At 43.9% G+C, this 20,860-nt stretch overlaps 1 protein-coding gene across 1 annotated transcript in view; it reads left to right on the forward strand.

Moving 5' to 3' along the window:
* The window catches only part of LOC144753518 (uncharacterized), a 166,318-nt gene that overhangs the window by 46,487 nt on the left and 98,971 nt on the right, over positions 1-20,860 (forward strand). Inside the window, exon 2 of the mRNA XM_078641178.1 lies at positions 4,792-4,888. Within this exon, the coding sequence (XP_078497304.1) occupies positions 4,792-4,888 (97 nt within the window). The remainder of the gene's footprint in view (positions 1-4,791; positions 4,889-20,860) is intronic.

The following is a 20,860-nucleotide window of genomic DNA, read 5'->3' on the forward strand; positions in this document are numbered from 1 at the left end:
GTCCTTGACCCGGGTGGTCGGTACAGAAGAATCCCTTTAAAATTGTAGGAGGGAGTTAATTTAATAGAAAATTGTAGGGCTTCGCAGGACAATACTGTAATAATGTTAGTTCTGACGGTGAAAGCGTCACGTGAAATAATAGCAATACCACCGCCTTTCTTACGTTGTCGATCTAATCTATGGATAGTGAATCCGCTAGGCACTGCAATCACTAAATCCGGATCGGACGAATTGTCCATCCAGGTTTCTGTCATAAATAGGATGTCTAATTTTCTATCCTCTATGAAATCCGCTATATCCTGTCGGTGTTTACCGAGCGAGCGGACATTGGTGAGAGCCATAGAGTAGGTTTTGGTTGGTTTAGCCTTGATGATAGAGGGGGGGTTCATAACGGTTGGAAGCGAGGCTTTACAATGGGGACAGAGTGGAACGGCGCTTCCCATCAGGAGCAGAGGATCGAGAATGCAACATGACTGGTGAGGAGGAGGACGCAGCTCCCGGAGCGAGTCCGAAGTATAATATCTTTGCGGAGTTAGGGGGTCAGAACCAGGGGGAGTGGCCCTTGGCCCGGTCCAGGCGCGGACGGGCGCAGACGGGCTCTCCTTTGGGGCGCCTTTGGCGCGCCGCCGGCGCGCCCGCTGCGCCCGCCCGCTGCGCGGTCGGGCAAATCTGTTGTTTTTATCCATGGTTGGGGTGGGCGGGAGGAGGGTAGGAGGGACGATAATCTGAACCGCCGACCTTCCCCTGCCCAAGATGGCGGCTGCGGTGGGTGGAGTGAGTGACCGGCGCCTCGCAAGGGCGGCGCTGTGTGAGGCCGATCGTGAAGCTACCTCGGGTGAAGCAATCTCGCACCAGGTGGGGGACAAACGTTCTTTTTAAAAGCTGCCAATTAAAATATGTACAGTTCTTAAAATAAGTTATTCTTGAATCAATAACGCGCGCTCACAGGCGAAGGCACACGTGAGCGCGGGACGCACTAGTAGAGAATGTTATTTTCAATCAATAACATACGCTGACGATAAAGAAGCGCAAGAGAGCGCAAAGGTCCCCCGGCTTCCGCCTCAAGGGTGAAGTTAGACAAATACCACGTCAAAGGTTAGAGGCACCCTTAAGTAACCTGGGAGGGCGGGAGGGACGATAATCTGAACCGCAGAACTTCCCCTGCCCAAGATGGCGGCTGCGGTGGGTGGAGTGAGTGACCAGCGCCTCGCAAGGGCGGCGCTGTGTGAGGCCGATCGTGAAGCTACCTCGGGCGAAGCAATCTCTCACCAGGTGGGGGACAAACGTTCTTTTTAAAAGCTGTCAATTAAAATATGTACAGTTCTTAAAATAAGTTATTCTTGAATCAATAACGCGCGCTCACAGGCGAAGGCACACGTGAGCGCGGGACGCACTAGTAGAGAATGTTATTTTCAATCAATAACATACGCTGACGATAAAGAAGCGCAAGAGAGCGCAAAGGTCCCCCGGCTTCCGCCTCAAGGGTGAAGTTAGACAAATACCACGTCAAAGGTTAGAGGCACCCTTAAGTAACCTGGGAGGGCGGGAGGGACGATAATCTGAACCGCAGAACTTCCCCTGCCCAAGATGGCGGCTGCGGTGGGTGGAGTGAGTGACCAGCGCCTCGCAAGGGCGGCGCTGTGTGAGGCCGATCGTGAAGCTACCTCGGGCGAAGCAATCTCTCACCAGGTGGGGGACAAACGTTCTTTTTAAAAGCTGTCAATTAAAATATGTACAGTTCTTAAAATAAGTTATTCTTCAATCAATAACGCGCGCTCACAGGCGAAGGCACACGTGAGCGCGGGACGCACTAGTAGAGAATGTTATTTTCAATCAATAACATACGCTGACGATAAAGAAGCGCAAGAGAGCGCAAAGGTCCCCCGGCTTCCGCCTCAAGGGTGAAGTTAGACAAATACCACGTCAAAGGTTAGAGGCACCCTTAAGTAACCTGGGAGGGCGGGAGGGACGATAATCTGAACCGCCGACATCCCTCCTGGGAGCCCTTCTAATCACCCCAAATGAAAAAGGGCATCCTGCAATATGTGCATTAGCTCCAATTGTTCAACAAAGCCCATGCTTGATTCTGCACTCAAAATTGGCATATTTAGGGGGATTTCTGATTTTTGGACACAAATCAGTGAGTGTAGCAAAATGATAGGCTCTCCACTTCCAATGGCATTCCCAGTTCAAAGCTGCATTTAGGTGTTGCAAAAACCTTCTAACCCAACTGCCAAGATACCAATACACTGTCCCATCCCCAATTTTTGGAAAGTTCTCAAAAACTGCTCAACAGATTTATACCAAATCACAAAACACAAACCTCTGTCTTTGTATCATGTTTGACACTGATCTATCTATTTTTTTATATAACTTGGCTAAAATGTCCACATGGGAATTAAACTAGTACAAGTAAGGAGCCCAGATTTGACTGGAATACAGGCTTAAAAACCAGAAACCAGGCAGACAAGGGGTGGTTGTCAAATACTATTGGCGGATGAGGCAAGCAGAAGACAACACACTAGCCCACTCTTGCTGGGAAGAAATTGAAAAGCAAGCGAGGCTAAATAATTCTATCGCCACGGTTCTAAAAGAATCACTCAAGGACCTACACCTCAAAGAGGCAAGGCATACAAACAACTCTTATTCTGGCTTCAAAAATGCAGTAAACAGTGCAACCAAACAAATCTCACAGCTAATGGACAAAACTGCATTTTCAAAGAAAAATCAAGCTTGGGCAGTGATTTGTTCTTATCAATCGCTCAAACCACAACCATATTTGTTAGAACACTTTTCACAACATAAAAAGCATTATCTGACAATGTTACGGCTGAGGTCATTCCCCACGAAGGATTTAACCCCAAAATGGAAACAAGTATGGCTAACAAAAGAATGCCGGTTTTACGGACAAGGAGAAGAGAGCCTTTTACATCTCCTATGCATCTGCCCCTTACTTTTAGAAATTCGGAAAAGGGTCCTCTGCGAGCTGCTGATAAAAAATAGCTATGGACATGCATAGCCACAGTCACACAATGTCTTGGAGGCCGCTTCATCAAACTATCTTGTAAAGCCATGACGCTCTGGAAAATAGCAGCCAAAGAATTAGACTACAAAAATGAATGAAATGGAGCGGTTCCATCAAGACTGCTTGGACCTTTTCCTTCTCTTGCACTGACATTATTTCTGGTCTTCTTGCTCACAGCACGGCCTCGCACTGCTCAAAATTGCATTGACTATAAAAGTTCACTTTGTGTACTATCCATTGATGATGATTCAGTACATTACTGCATTGTGTTTTTATCTTTCTGCACCTTTTTAACCCTCATTTTTTTAACATCTTTGTACTATTGTGCTTTATCCACTCTTTTATGATTTTTAACGAGATCGAATAAAAGTATTTTTGACTGACTGACTACAAGTAAGGTTTGATATCCCGCCTATAGCTTTCCATCCTCCACCTACTTGGTGGTTGATAGTGTGAGAGAATGGATGAGATGCTTTTTATGCATGCAGGAAGCACTCCTGTCTAGCAATCTGTGACCACTGCAGTCAGTCAATGTTGAGTCTATGTTGGGCTCTAACTATCTGCAGCTCAACAACAGAGATGAGTATAGTTAATTTAGAAACAGCTGCTCCTAATCATGGCTAGAGTTAATGATGAACAGATACAACATTGCATTTTAAACTGCACAAGTGTCTCCTTGTGTTCCTTTTGTTTCCCAAAAGTATGGCGTTATTATCTTATAACTTGCCAATCGTTCCTCCTTCAGAATCATTCATTGGGGTATCCAGGGGAGGGAACTTGCAGGGAGCAATCTTCATTTGCTATTTATAGCCATTTCTATGTGTGGATGTGTTCATTTTCCTTGAATGACCTAAGTTCGACAAGCCAGCTACACGCTTCTTCTTTATTGCTACACAAAGGCCCAGATTCACAAAGGTTTAGTGTGGGGTTAGGGTTACTTTTGTAATGCTAATCTGACGCAAAATCTATTTAGGGATTTACAAAACAAAACTAATTGTTATTAGCGTTGGTTTGTGTAGGAGAGTAACACACTGCTTTGCATCTCTTTCCATCAAGGAGGAGTTACATGGGTGCTACATGGGCTTTCCCATATAATAACATCTGCTTTTTGACGCTAAACACTATCTACCAACGTTAGTTGACAGGGTTTACAGTAAAAAATGAATGCTGCTGAAAACTATGTGTTAAATGGAGAAATGTTTTAATTTCTCCTTTATTTTCTGACTTTTCATGTGTTCTGCACTGTACAGCACACATACAAAGTAGGAAAAGCTTTGAAGTGTGTCTAGGAATAGTATTTTGGATAGGAAGGGTATCCTTCCTGTATGAAACCTAAATAGACTCAGGCATGCACCCTAGCACTATGGCGCAAAGGTGTGTGCCTGCCCCATGCAGCTGAAATCAGCATCGGCACTAGGGAGAGGGAAGGAGAGACCCATATCTCTGTGAATTTGGTGCTCTCCTACTCTTTCCCTGTCAGGCAATGCAGCCCAACATCTTTGGGGGCTGTGCTGTATTACATAACAGTTTTCACTATCTGGGCAAAAGTTTCATATCATGCCAATATAAGGAGCCAACCCTCAATGTCAGAAATCAAACCAGAGGAACTTTTGCGCAGGGTCTACATTGGCAGCTTACGTGCTTAAAACCCAAAAGAGTTGCCTAATAGTTTCACCTTTGCTTTCAGGGCGAGGTTTTTGCAGTATCAGTGTCCTACATAACCTTCACTGGCCCACTAAATTGTGTTCTTTTTCCCTTTTACTCAGAATTTCAGAGTTTTAACTTGACTGTTATCTCGTTGGCTGTTGTCATTTTGGTGGTCACAAGCCTGGTCTGCTGCATCTCCCACTACAGGCGCAGAAGGTGAGTCTGTTTCCTGTGCTAGCTAATTCTTCTCTTGACAAGGCATACCAATGAGTTGCTTGCTAATATTCACGTGTAGCCATGCTAAAAAAAGTGTGAAGGTGCCTTTTCTCCAGACGCAGTTCAGTAATCAGGAACATGGTCCGCTTTTAAAATGCATCAAGATTGTATCCATTAAACATAGAATTCATAAGTCTCCCATAGGTTCATAGGGAACAACATCAGAAAATCCTATAGTGTCACTCTATTTTTGTTCACTTCTCAACATATAGAAGCACTTAAAGTGCAGCTTCAAGTGCTGTATTTAAAGGAAGTCTTGAATGCGCCTAATGTGCTGCTTTAGACTTCCTGTTCCCCAAGTCATACTGCCCTTTCTGAGCTTTAGACGTTATACATTTGGATTACCCAGTCACTTATACATACACTCGTGCGTCATACTAAACACAGTAGGTAATGCTAGTCCAAGCTTTCTTCAGAAAGCTCATAAACATGACCAAGCTTTGTCGAGCCCTCGCCGCGTTCTTGCCACATGTCTCAACAAGCTTAGCACTTACTATTCTAAGAGGAATGGAAGTGACCGGCCAAGTGTAGGGACCAATTGCGAACTTATATCAGAATAAAAAGTCAAGTTAGGCCACATATAAACAATCTAGGGTCTCCATATATCTGCCTTACTCAACTTGCAAGTCAGAGATATTTTTAGTACCCATGAACCGACAAAGATATCTGTGATCTCCTGTGTTAATTCTTTCTTTGTGATGTCAGGCTAGTTACAGGTTGTCTGTGGGATCTGCTCTACAGAAGACCAATGTTTAGCAGTAAGTCCCTCGTCTCAGTTGGGAAATTTAATTTAATTAAAGCTGCAAAGTGGACCTGCTGGAGTCAAACGACGATCAGCGCTGGGGGCAGGAGGTGTGTCATAAGAGACTATTTTTGTACTTTTCTCCATCCACTGGGATTACAAGGCAGAATTTCTACAGCGTGGCAGCAACTCACTGTAGTTTTAATTTGCAGCACTACAATGACCAGCAGGCTCAGTGCGAGTCTCCGCCCACATGGGCAGCTGATCTGCATTACAAGTACTGCCGCCGCCCCACGCTGTGTGCCATAAACTGCCTCTGAAGAAATGCAAGTGAGCATGAAACACGTCAGGCAGCTGTTTATTTTAGAAGACATCCTTTCTGCTGTGCTGTACTGTCATGAATTAAAATGGCAAACTTACCTTCCTGTTTGTGGCTCTCCTTCATGGGCAAACTCGAATGTTTGGATTTTAAATGGCTGGTCCTGGTCGTAGGAGAGCCCTGAAGCTGCAAAGAGGACCTGCTGGAGTCAAACGACGATCAGCACTGGGGGCAGGAGGTCTTGTCATGAGAGACTATTTTTCAGCACTGTGAGTGAGGTACTTTTCTCCATCCACTGGGATTACAAGGCAGAATTTCTGCAGCGTGGCAGCAACTGTACTGTCATGAATTAAAACGGCAAACTTACCTTCCTGTTTGTGGCTCTCCTTCATGGGCAAACTCGTGTGTTTGTATATATATATATATATATATCACGAAATCCAAAGACTCCCCAACCTCCGAACGGCGATGGAGAGACACACTAACTCCAGTTGCTGTGATTCAGTTATTTTTTATTTTCTGCTTTCTGTGCTCCCAAAACCTGCCATTACGCATTTCGGCCAGCCAAGCTATATATATATTTATTTTTTTCACTGAAAAAAAAAAGGTTACAGGGATGTTATAGTTAGGCTGACATTTTACTCGTACAAAGTTAGCTGAGCTAATTATAACTCACACCCCAACAATGCACTGCTTATGACCTCACATATTACATCACTCATGACATGCTTAGTGACATCACTGATGAAACCACTGATGACATCTCAAATGGCATCACTGATGGCATCATCAAGTTATTGTGGGTGTTTAAAAAAAAGTTTATGCGTGTTAAATATATATATGAATGTGTATTGGTGAACCAGTGTGTGTAATGAGTGCCTGTATTAATGATTCAGTGGGTGCGTGACTGACTGTATAAGTGAGTGAATTCTGTCTTTAGTGAATGTATTGGTAAGTGACTGGTTGAGTGAACTTTAACTGCTACATTTTTCTCTTTTGTGCAAGTGAAATGTCAGCCGAACTATAACATCCCTGTAACCTTTGGATTTTTTCAGTGAACTTCAAAGTTTTTGTAGATTCTATTTCCTATCTATAACGTCCTTTTAACTTTTGTTTTTTTCAGTGAATTTCTATGTTTTTTTTTGGAATTCTATTTCAAAACTATAACATCGTCTTATTTTTGTCTATAATTAAATACTGAACATTACATATGCATTGTGAAACCACTTGTATTTATGACCTATTTATTTAAAAAGTACATTAATCATCTTATTTCAAGATATTTTAAAAAATGGGCTCTATCTGCAACAAGAACCTGCATTTTAACATGCATGGCATCTATACAAATGATGGTGTTCACTTTACAGATAAAGGGAACAGGATGTTTCTAAGAAACCTGAACCTCTGTATACAGTCTTATCTGTAGCTGTCTTATGCACACTCTCAAAACAAAGGCTTTTGTCAGAGCCACCCAAGAGCCCAAAATGTTGTTCATTTTCATGTTAAATAATATTTTTTTTAGAACTTTTGAAATTAGCGACAACGTCGCGATGATCGCATCATGTTGCAAAATCACAAAACACAAGAAGATATTCAACGACCACCACATTAACAAATGTTAACTTAAAAAATGCATTCTAATTATTACAGTACACACATTACTAACTACATCACTTCTTAAAAAACGTTTGCACCCTAAGGTGCTCATTAGGATGGCGGACGGACCTGCGTCCGTCCGCCACCCCAGAGTAGGAGGGACCGTCCGCAGGGGCAGCGGAGGTCCCTCCGTGCAAATTAGGATGTGACCCCCACCCTGGCGGTCACATCCTGTATTTTTAACATTTTAAAAATGAATGCTGTGCATTTGCATGCACAAAGCGGCAGGCACCGCGCGGTGCCTGCCGCTTCGTGCACGTAAATACAGGGGGGTACTATAGGTACCCCCCATATGCACCCCCCACCTCACCTTCACCCAGGGGGCCCGCAACAGGCCCCCGAAGTGAATGTCCGTATGCTTTTCGACGGTGGACAAGCCGCCGCGGAAAAGCATGCCTTTTACGCCATCCTAATATGGCTGGCGGTGTCTGATAGACACCGCCAGTCATGTTAAAGCTTTTCCGCCGCGGTCGGAAGGCGACCGCGGCGGAAAAGCTGCGGACGGAATGCCAGACCCACCAGCCATCCTAATATGTCGGTGGGTCTTTCGAGGCTCCGCGGCGGTTTTCCCGCAGCCACCGGGCCGGCGGTGGCTTCCGCCGGCCCGGAGGATGCGGGAAAACCGCAATCATAATAGGCCCCATAGTTTTGAAGTAAGTTTAAAAATTAACTTTTTGAATCCTACTTTCTGTCTTCACGATGATGCGATAGTCGTGAGCAAAAGAAACAATTGATGGAGAAAATGCTGCACAATGCAAACATTCACCCCCGGTCACAAGGATCTGGGTTTAATCCATCATTCCTTTTCTCACCACACCACCCCAGTTTGGACCCAGCCATATGTGAATCAGTCTTGACCCTGTTCCTTGCAGCCGTGGCCGGTGGAGAGAGTTCCGTGGGGCACACAGGCAGGGCGGGGGAGGGGCAGGGTGGGGGGTGGTAAGCACCAGAATATGGATGATTGTAGGTAAGTAAACAATTAAATTAATAAAACGAATTTCATAGCGACCCTGCATCTCATTTTGCAATGCAGGGCGCGCTACGAAATTCGACAATTTGGTGATTGCCTGAGTGCATGGATTTCATGGATAGATGAGTGCGTGCATGGATAGGTTACCAGATTTATAATGAAGGATAGCATTATCAGAGATTGTAAACTGTGCTAAAAATGTTAAGAGAGAGTGGATTGAAATTGAAAGTAGAGAAATGTATATTCAGTTCAAGTGAAATTGAATATCTAGGACAGCTGGGGGCATTGGGCAAAATAAGGTAATATTGTGTGCAACATGAGATATGCATACTGTTAATATTGATGACCTAGCTAGATGTTTGGGGATGGTGAAGTCTACAATAAATTTGTCTCAACTTCACAGAGATTACCAAGAGTTTACAGGAGTTAATAAAAAAGGAGGCCAAATGGAATCAAGAGTGTGATGAGGATTCTGCAGCAGTAAAATGTATATTAGTGTTAGACCTGTCAGCGTTAGGGTGGTCTTACCCCAAATGGTTTGCCTTACACCTCCATTTTTTTGCTGAATTTGTTTTTGTTGGCCGTAGGACTCTGCACACTTTATCCCTGCTAAACAGTGCTAAAGTGCTTATGCTTTCTCTTTTTAAACATGGTAAAATTGGCCTGCACTCAATTGCTGCATATAATTTACTTGTAAGTCCTTAGTAAAGTGGTACTACCTGTAGACGGGCCTGTAAATTAAAAGCTACTAGTGGGACTGAGCACTGATCGTGCCACCCACTTAAGTAACTCTAAAAACATGTCCCATTGCAGCCTCTGTGTTTAGTTTTAAACTGCCATTTCATCCTGGCAAAATAAACCTTTTGCATACCTAAACCTTTCTTTTTAATGCATATAAGTCCCCCCTGGGTAGGCCCTAAGTAGCCCCTAGGGCAGGGTGCAATGTATTTAAAAAGCAGGACATTTATTTTAAAATTGGATTTGGTTGTAAAAAACTTTTAAATTAATTTTTCACCACTGCACTGCCTACCTCTCCCATAGGATAGCATTGGGTTGCCTTTTTATGTTTAATATGTGATAACTTTCAATTGGGAGCAAGTAGGAATGTTGAGTTCGGTGTCTAAAGAATTGTCATTTAAAATCCTCTTTAATGGTAAAGTAGGATTTTAAATCACAATTCTGAAAATGGCACTTTTAGAAAGTTGCCATTTTCCTGTCCCAACCATTTGATGCCTGCGGCCTGTATCCTGGGTCAAGATGACTAGAGGTAGCTGGCAGTTGGTCTTTGTGTATTATTCCTAGACATTGGGAGAAGGAGGAATAGGTGTTGTCAGGATGTGAGCCATCTCTGACTTAATAGAGGGGGAGCTGTCACTTAACACACTTCCACGTCACAAAGGCTCTGCCTCAGCATGCTCACAAAGGGTTTTCCACTAGTCGTTTGTGTCCCCAGACAACCAAGGCCAGAGCAAGGATGCAGGAATTTCCAAACACCTCTGAAGGTGGAAACCTTCTCCTCTCCTTCTTCAAAGCTGGCATCAAGTTCAAATATTAGACCCTCAAATCCAACTATTGAGTATACTCCTGGACTTGCTGACACTATAGAAGAAGGATGCCCTTCTACACTGCTGCTTGAGACCTACCCTGCCTGCTGAGATGAAAGACTGGACCTGCACCCCAAGCTAAAGTGACTCCAAGGATGTGAATGCGCAAGTCAGGTACACTTGTCTGAAATGAGAGACAGCAATCAAACACTGTTGTGGAGGTATGTTTAATTTAAGCTTGAGCTTGAGATATTCGAAACAGCCAGCTTCCAAGTATGCTCTGCCAGACACAGAATGCACACTATTCATATATTGCTTAAACTACATTGGCATGTATTGAAATAGCTGAGTCAGACATATGTGCAGACAGCCGGTTTGGTAAGCTGAGCTTTACACAATCACAAACAGGAAACTTGGGAAAGTGTGTGGACGGATGCAGTTTCCAAATATGCTGTTATCTTTCTTTCTTATCTACGTATTCCTTCAGTTCTCAAAAACAAAGGGAAAGCTAAGAAACATAAACAGTTCTCAGACCATACCAACACCTCGTCCAGCCAGCGTGCGAGGATTTGTACAGGTGCATGGTTCATGAAATCAAGGCGAAGATTGACACGGAAGAACAGTTGCTCACTTTTACATTTATGCTCCCACAAACTCCTCTTAAAACAATTGTTCAACATGTTTTTATAAATTTGCTTTTCGATATTTATTGACAATAGTGTGGCCACGTCTTCCCACTGTATCATGACTCTTGAAACAAGAACATTACTTGGTGAGGGAACACACAATTTGATACATGCCAGGCAGCAAACAGGCAGCATATTCACACATAAACAAACAGCTAAAATTGCAATAACTATAACTATTTTTACCATACATATATTGTCCAGCCCCACAACGTTTGTTCAGCAAAATTATGCACTTGTATCCCTATGTCATGTAAATTCACCATGACCTTGTAAATATTCAGGGCATTGCTGGGGATAATTGTGCAGCATTCAGTAAGCATGGTGTTGTTTGGCCCCAGTAGTTTTAGTATGTATAGGTCATACAAATAGATGATGACAGCTGTCAATATAGCAATGATGATCAGGGCAAATGGCATGCAAAATGTCTTAGTCAGAATGGTTCCTTTCCATCCTGTTTGTCACAACTGAGCAGTTAGGCCCCTGTTCTTTATTCTTTACTGTTATGTATTATTTTAGGACCCTATTGTAAGTTTCCCGATTCATGCCCTTATTTAGGTATAAATCACCATATCCTTATATAGGCATAAAAATCATAACCATATTAGGCATAGCTCATGCAGTCCAAATACGGCAGGACTACTTCCACTAGTTCCGAAAATCCACATTAATTTCTTGGAAAAACTCAGCTTCAGCAGCTAGGGACTTCCCCTTGCTTGAATATTAATTTGTCCAAGAACTCATGGAGTTTTCAAAGAACTGAGACTCTTTGATGATGTTATTATGTCCAACTGTACGTCAAACTCGGCACCTTCAAGGTATAAATATGCCCACACTCGCCCAAGCAAACATGCAGTGGTTTGGAGCAGTTCGACTATCTACTTGCCCGATGCGCCCTGCTACAGCAAGTGCTGAAGGAAGTTGACCCTCCAGCAGATGCACTGAGAGAGATGCTGTCTTTTCTCCTGCCGAGAAATCCAGCTCCAGTGTTTCCAAGCTACCCTTGCGGGTTGTTGGGAAATCGGGTACTGAGCCTGACCTTCTTCATTCTAAACTAAGGTACGGAGCTGATTAAACCCTTAGAGAAATCTTGGGCAGATTCTTGGCAAAAGAATACTACATTTATGCTACACTTCACTTACTTCTTCCCTCGTACTAAGCTTAGGTTAGGTACACCGGGGTAGACGTATTTTAGAAGCACCAGTTGAGTACTTTTAGCCTCTGTTATTTATGTATGTATTTATATATGATTTAGGAACCATACAATGCTCTTACAATATTTTTTTATCCTACTCTTTATACTGTATTCCTTATATTTGATAAACAGTTTTACGATTGTAGAAGTTCAGTTCTTATGCTTGAGAAAGAACTCTGTTCAATAAATCCTTTTTTTGAAAACGCCCATCTTTCTACTTTATCTGCACCTCTAGTGAAACGAAGCATGCACGATTGACTGAGTGAAATATCTATCTATTGTTTCCACGTCTCTGAAGATACATTTTATCTTGGGGAAACAAAGTTGCAATGTTTATGCGGTTGTCAGAGACTAATCCCTTCTTGAGAATTCGAGAAAGTTTCTAGTGACCTCTGAGCTAGCTGGCACACACAACTAAGTCTAAGTTTAAGTTTAAGTTTAAAATATTTATAGAGCGCTACATACACCTGTGCGGTTTCTTGGCGCTGAGATAGCAAACAACCTGATAGGCAGGGTCAATCGCTGCGACATAGGCTGAGGGAAGGAAAAAAGGTTTAGGAAAAAAAGGCCTGAGTGAATAAAAATGTTTTCAGGGATTTGCGAAAGATAGAATACTGGGTGAGGGACCTAAGATGAAAGGAGAGGGAATTCCAAAAAAGAGGGGCGAGGGTAGAAAATTTAGAGCCGCCCTGTTTTTTTTTCCTGTAGCGAGGGACAACCAAGAGATGTTGGGCTGAGGAACGAAGGTCTCTGCCGGGGACGTAAGGTTTGATGGCTGAAGATATAAAGATAGGGGCCAGGCCAATCCTGGCCTGGAAAGCCATGCAGCCAAGTTTGAACAAGGCGCGTTCCCGGACGGGGAGCCAGTGAAGTGTCTTCAAGAGGGGAGAGGTATGATGAAATTTGGGGAGACCGAAGGCGAGGCGGGCCGCCTGGTTCTGCACCAGTTGTAACTTGCGCAGGCTGTACTGAGGGATGCCATTGAACAGGACATTCCCGTAGTCCAGGCGGGACAGGAGCAGTGCGGACATGATCAGTTTGAGTGCCGAGAAAGAAAAAAAACGTGAGATAGAGCGGATAGTGCGGAGGGTGAGAAAGCAAGAAGAGACCACAGAACCAATCTGGGAGTGAAGAGTGAGTTTGTCATTTAGTTTGATGCCTAGAGTCTTAACAGAAGGGGCTGGGGTAGGGGGAACACCAAAGGAAGGGGGCCAAAATAGAGAGCTCCAGGGACTGGAGCAACCACCCGTAACCACAAGTTCCGTCTTATCGGGATTGAGCTTCAGGTGGTTGAAGTTCATCCAGTCCCTGATGAAAGATAGAGTAGATTGAAAATTAGAAATAGAGTCAGAAGAAGAGGACAGATTGAAGATGAGCTAGAGGTCATCGGCATAATTAAATACCGTGACCTCCAGCTGCTGGAGGGCAAAGATGAGAGGGGAAATATAGAGATTAAACAATAAAGGAGACAGAGAGGAGCCCTGGGGTACTCCGCACTGGACCTGGCAGGGGGTAGCTGAAAACTCCCCGAGATGAACCGCCTGGGTCCGGTCCCTCAGGAAGGAGGAGAGCCAGGTGAGGGCTGATCCACCTATGCCCGCCGCCCTGACACGGGAGAGTAGGATGGAATGGTCCACTGTGTCAAAAGCGGCGGACAAGTCAAGGAGGACCAGCGCCTGAGATTGACCTACATCCATACCTTCTCTGAGGGTGTCGAGCACTGACACCACCACAGACTCTGTCGAGTGCTTAGGTCGTAACCCAGCCTGGCAAGGGGCCAATGTCCCATTCTCCTCGACAAAGGAGCTGAGCGCAGAGGTGACATGCCGCTCAAGCACCTTACCTAGAAAGGGGAGCAGGGAGATGGGGCGATAGTTAGCCAACACCGAAGGATCGGCTCCTGGTTTTTTTTAAATAGGGATAATGGAGGCGGCTTTTAATGACTGAGTCACAACCCCTTGGGCCAGCGAGTCGTTGAGAAAAATGAGAGGAGGCAGGGTACAAACAGTGTAATTCTGCTGTAAGATGTGTGCCGGGCAGACATCTGCAGGGGAGCCAGATTTGATTTTGGGGAGAAGAGAGAGGAAAATTTCCTCTGAAAGAGGGGGAAAGGAGTTGAGAGAAGCTGGGGCAGGGGGTAAATGGGGGTCCATGAAGAGAGGAGAAGGGGGGGGAATATTAGATTTGATCGTGGCGATTTTTTCTACGAAGTAGGAGTTGAGCGAGTCGCAGAGTTTCTGAGAGGGAGGGGGCTTTAAAGAGGTCCTATCAGAGAAGGCCAAGTCGTGGGTGATGGCAAAAATCTCCTTGGGCTGATTCTCAGCCGCCAGGATTTTAGCCGAGAAATAGGCTTTCTTGGTCTCAATGATGTTTTTTTTGTAGGTCCCAAGGAGAAGGACATAGCGGGACTTGGAGATGGGGCAGTAGTCCCGTCTCCATCTCCGTTCTGCCTGTCGAACCGTGAGCTTCTGCTCTTTCAGTTCTTTGCTGAACCACCGATTGGCATCTTTAGGGCGCCTAACCGAGGTGCGCCGGAGAGGGGCCAAGCAATCGCTTCCATTCGTGAGCCAAGAGTCGATGGCCTTGGCTTGAGCTGCAGCCGCCAAGCCCGACAAAGTGGGAGAGGAGGCCAAAAGTGAAGAGGTGAGGTCCGACAGGTTGGACTTGCCCCAGTTGCGGGCCCATACGTTTTTGGAATGGGTGAGTGTCATGGTTGGGCAAAGGCTAAGGGTAAAGGAAATTAAAAAGTGATCAGACCAAGTGCATGGGGTAACAGTAAGTGAAGACATAGGGCAGTTGAGAGACCAAACTTGGTCTAGAGTGTGACCGAGAATATGTGTGGGGGTATGGACAAGAGAAGTGAAATTGAGTGACAGGAGGATATCAGAAAATTCTTTGGATGAGGGGCATTCCTTAGGGTCCGTAGGCCAGTAGTTGAAGTCCCCGAGGACCAGCACCGAGGCATAATTGACGGCCAGGGTGCCAAGTAGATCTTGAAAAGCGGGAAGAAAAGACGGAGTGGATTGGGGTGGACGATAGACCAGCACAATGGCTAGGTGAGGGGAGAAAGAGGTGGAGCGGACCACAAGGTGGTCAATACCTCCCAGGGGGGGTGAGGGGAGAATCTGAAACTGAAAGTCAGTACGGGCGATGAGGGCAACGCCTCCACCCGTTTTCCCACCCGGACGGTCGGCACGAATAGAGTAGTAGGTCGAGGGGAGGGCAGCCAATAGAGACGGAAGAGAAGTCTCAGAGAACCATGTCTCCGTTAAAAGTAGGAGATCGGGTTTGTCCGTATCTAAAAGTATAGATAAATCCTGGTGATGTTTAATGGCTGACCTGGTGTTTAATAAAATAATGGACAGTGGGGGAGCGCGGGGGTCAGAGATGGGCAATGAGTGGGGGACAGGCGGGGCGGCAATCAGAAGAGGACAGCCTTGGGGACAGGCACGACAGGGACAGTGACAACCCAAGTTGATGGTCCGAAGAATAGTGCGGGGGTCGAGGGGCCAATGGCCTTGGAGGAGGGTCAAATCTGCTGAGGAGTATCGAGTTGGAGGACCAGGGGTAGTAGCCCCTTGCCCCGGCCGGCCGCGGACGGGCGCAGACGGGCTTAACTCTGGCGCGACTCCGGCGCGCCTACGTCGCGCCCGCTGCGCTCGTCCACTGCGCTGACACATAGTGGTCGTTTTAGTAGCCGAGTGACTGGGGGGTGTGGCTAAGGTGAGGCAGGCCGAGCACCCAACCCAAGATGGCGCCCGCAGTCGGGAATGACTGGCTTTTAGGCGGACTAGCAGGTAAGTGTGGCGGCTCGTAGTCAGCGGGCCACAGGGGGGAGATTAAAAAGACAATGTCCTACTAGCAATCAGCCGGACGGGTGAGGAGTGAGATAAAAAATATAGTAGCTCGTAATCAGCAATAACGAGTAGGGTTGTGGGTTAAAAACAGCACCAGCGCAAGCGCGCGAGCCCTCTGCCACCGGGCTGCGAGCTATCGCTGGAAAGAAGGGAAGGAGGGTCCTTAGTAGCCGAGTGACTGGGGGTGTGTGGCTAAGGTGAGGCAGGCCGAGCACCCAACCCAAGATGGCGCCCGCAGTCGGGAATGACTGGCTTTTAGGCGGACTAGCAGGTAAGTGTGGCGGCTCGTAGTCAGCGGGCCACAGGGGGGAGATTAAAAAGACAATGTCCTACTAGCAATCAGCCGGACGGGTGAGGAGTGAGATAAGTCTAGTATATTCGATAGAGACCTAGTCAACTTCAGTCCTACGTCTAATCTATAGGATATACTATTCCAATGCGCATAGCCTATTGGGAATATAGGAACTACACTACTTTACCATCACTAGGCCTTAAGATGTTACCAGTACTTCGCAACTTTGGACCAGATAGTAAACTATTGTTAGTTGGGTCAAGTAGATGGACATACTGTGGGATGTGGGTGTAGTTTGTATCCCAGGACCAGAGTCCTAGATGGGATGAGGTGGCAGAGTCGTTGGGGGAATACTGTGTGCTGAAGCCTGTGACAAAGTCTGAGGCAAGGGAGCTTTTTTCACATGTGAGGCATACATCCAGATCCTCTATCCTGTACACTTCATGCCTGTTTGTGTTGCCTGCAGAACTTGTATGGGGGCCTTCCATCTTGGTTATAGTCAGTTAGATGGTATTCAGACAGAATATCAAGTTGGAAGTGTCGCCTTACACAAATATCGAGTTGGAAATATCATGACACAGAAATATCAACAGCAAGAATATTGTGGTCATGAATATTTAATTTAAGGTAAGAATATAGTTTTCAAAAATATAGAAGTCGTTAATATCATTTGCAAAAATATAGTTGTTCAAAATATAGATTTTTTAATTAGTGTTATGTATTTTAGTTTATATTTTAAACGTATGTGGTGTATTTTTTTGCATAAGTATTGTTTATGTTGTTTAATATATGTGTTACATTTTTAGTAGCTATCAATATTATTTTAAGTAATTTTTTAGTTGCGTAGCGGGTTATGGGTTTATAGGGGAATAGAGTGGGAAGTAATTTAATTATAATAAATTATTGATTATTTTTTATTTATTTAATTGTGATTTTATAGTGTTAATTGCGGGACGTAATTTATTTGTAATACATTTTTCATTGGTTGTTATTAAAAATTCATTAATTAGCTGGTAATTAATAATGGTAATTGTGTAATTTGTTTTAGGTGAGGGTTGTTGGGTTTATAGGGTTAAAGGATGGGAAGTAATTTATTTGTAATTAATTATTAATTAGTTGTTAATTAATGTTAATTAACAAATTGCTAATGAATTATGTAATTGTGTAATTTGTTTTAGGTGCGGTTTGTGAGGTTATGGGGTAAAGGGTGGGAAGTAAATTTTGATTAATTAAGAATTAGTTGTTAATTTATAGTAATTAATTGATTGAAAATTACACATGGAAATAATGTAATGAATTTTTGGTGCGAGTTTGTGGTTATAGGGGTAAAAGGTGGAAAGTAATTAATTAATAATTAGTTGTACATTTATATTAATTAATTTATTGTAAATTAATTATGTAAATTGTGTAATTAATTTTAGGTGTTGGTTGTGGGGTTTATCAGGTAAAGGGTGGGAAGTAATTTATGTTTAATAAATTAATCAGTAATATTAATTAATTAATAGATATCTAATTAGGGTATTTGTTTATATTTTTCTGTGTGTGGGTTTTACTGTTATAGGGGTACAGTGTGGGGAATAAATCAATTTTACGCACTTTATAATTAGTTGTTAAATACTATTTGTTTTTTAAGTGAAAATAAGTTTTAATTGTAAAAGTAATTCTTTTACAGTTTAATTTTAGCTGTGGGTTGTGGGGATTATAGGGGTAAAATTTGGGAAGTCAAGTAATTTTTATGAGTTTTAATTTGTTTTTAATTAATAATATTTCCTTAATTGGTAATTAATTATGTTAATTAAGGAAGTACATTTATAAAACAAAGTAGATTTAGGTTGTGAATTGTGTGGTGTTATAAGGTAAGAAATAAAAAAAGTAAATGTATGTAATAATTAATGTTTTGTTTCTAAATATTTTCCAATAAAAAAATAGTATTTGTTTGAAAAAAATGTTTTATTTTATTTAATATAATATTTGTAGATAATTGTTATATGTATTTAACATTATTATGTGTTTTTTATTTGTTTATATTAAATATATTTGTATTTTAATTGTTAACATATTTATGAATGTAATGTATTTAGTTTTTTTAAATGTTTTGTTGTTTTTAATATTTTGTTTCTTTTTAATTTTGAAATGACTGAAGTGAGAATATTAATGGTCACCCCTCTGCAATCCAACACTTTCTCTACTGTTTCACTCATTGGAGTGGGAATAGCAATATTTACCCCTCCGCTATCCAAAACTTTCCCTACTGTTACAATTATTGGAGTGGGAATAGTAATTGTTACCCCTCCGCTATCCAACACTTTCCTCACTGTAATACTCACTGGTGTGGGAACAGTCATTTTCACCCCTCCGCTATCCACCACTTTCCTTGCTGCTACACTCACTGGAGTGGGAATAGTAATTTTTACCCCTCCACTATCCAACACTTTCCCTACTGTTGCACTGACTGGAGTGACAAAATACATTTTTAGAAAAACCAAAGGAAATGATGGACAGAGCATTGACAATACAAGCACTCACCCCCAGTCAACTGATCTGGGTTTAATCCATCACCATTATTTAGCCCACTCTGCCATCCCAGTTCAGACATGGCCATATGCAAATCAGTCTGACCCTGTGCCTCATGGGAACAGTCCAGCCCGAACTGCCAAGCCATGCCTTCCCTGGACCAGAAACAAGCTACCGAGGACCGGTTTCTGGCATTTCAGCCTTCTTCAGCCCGGCTTGCTTGAATCCAGTGGCAAAGTGAGCAAGGGACTCACGTCTGAGCATACCCTGCCAACTTATGGCGAACAAAGAAAACCCAAAGGAAATGATGGACGGAGCGTTGACAATACAAGCACTCACCCCCAGTCAACTGATCTGGGTTTAATCCATCACCGTTTTTTAGCCCACTCTGCCACCCCAGTTCAGACATGGCCATATGCAAATCAGTCTGACCCTGTGCCTCATGGGAACAGTCCAGCCCGAACTGCCAAGCCATGCCTTCCCTGGACCGGAAACAAGCTACCGAGGACCGGTTTCTGGCATTTCAGCCTTCTGAGGAAAATGAAATTTTGCCTGACCAAGATGCCCCCTACGTGTACCCTATGTTACATGTATGTGCATGTCACTCATGCATATTTCTCTTAGTGGCCTGAATCACAAGGCCTCTGCAATCACGTCCTGCATTAAGGTGCCTGTCATCAAGTTTCCCAAACGTTAAGCTAACATGAAGGCCCATGTATTTGCATTGTGCACTTTTAAATAAATATCGTAATGAACCCTTTTTGTGGTTCAGTCTGAGCCACTTTCTGAATTAGGGTTTTCATGACTCCTGACACACTGAAAGCTGCAGTTACGTATCTCTGACCTCGCATACTTCTAGCTCAGCCGAGCAAGGGTTGCCAAGACAGTATATTTTGCTTAACAGTTATCTGCATGCCGGTGAAAAAGGTAAACAGAACCCGTCTGCTGAGATAGGGCCCAGCTTTTCTGTCTCTGTTTAAATGAAATTACAGTACTTGCATCTGTAGAAAGCCCACAGCCCCCATGTAATGAACGAAGAAATATATGCTTTTTCTGATTCTTAGTGATGAGCAACCTTTGCTTCAGATAATACATCCCCTGACTTTAGATATCAGTTAGTACCAGACGTGCTGGTCGCCTTGACACTAAAGATCTCTCTACTAGACTGAAAGTCAGCTCTCCTCCCAGTTACACGTCAATTGCACGTCATGATCAAATTGCACACACAAGTAGGGCGAAGTTCGAGCTAGCTATTCGACTCCTCCTCTGTGTACCACCCACCTATGACACCTACCTATCACCTACCTATGACTCATCAAGTGTACACCCTCATGCACGCCCACATGCTCTTATCTCTTTCTTTCTTGCTCTGCCTGGAGCGCTCCTCCCTATGTACAAGGAAAAATGTATATATGTGTTGTTCTCTGTAAATAATGTTAGAAGACCCTTCCTGAACCTCAGTGGTGATGGAACAGATTCTCCCTTAACTCGAGTTATTGGAATAAAGCCCTTTTAACTTGGACACCACGGACTCTCTGCCTCTCATTTGATACATGCTAATTGTTAATGCCTAGAAATTATGCCAGGGTAATATTTTATTTACCACATTAATTTGGCGCCCGAATACAGGGACTATCCCTTTCCCCACGTGCCGGTGACGTAGGTCCAGCCTTTGCCCCCTTCTACAGCCGTGACGGATTTTAAAGTGTACACGCCATCGGGATTTCCCGCTACTCCCTCAGGCCCAGGAGGAGGACGGACTGTGACCAGGCATCCATACGAGGCGGTGAGGATTGCGGATCGTCTCAACCAGAGCCCGACCTGTGAGAGAGCAAGGTCCGAGGTTTCCAGAGGTCCACCCGTTCCGAGGCACATGCGTAGACGTAGACGTAGATGCGTAGAAGTCCGAGGCCTTCAAGTTTCAAGTTCTGCTTCCCGGTGAGTACCACTATGGGGAATGCATAAAGTTTCAAGACGGGTTCATTTTATATGAACACGGTCAAGACGGGTCCACGGTAAAACGTGGGCACGGTAAAGACGGGTTCACGTTATTCGTGAAAACGGTAAAGACGGGTTCGTTCACACGAGCACGGTCAAGACGGGTCCATGGTAAACGTGGGCACGGTAAAGACGTGTC

Source organism: Lissotriton helveticus, chromosome 5_1, assembly GCF_964261635.1.
Source record: "Lissotriton helveticus chromosome 5_1, aLisHel1.1, whole genome shotgun sequence".
Lineage (NCBI taxonomy): Eukaryota > Metazoa > Chordata > Amphibia > Caudata > Salamandridae > Lissotriton > Lissotriton helveticus.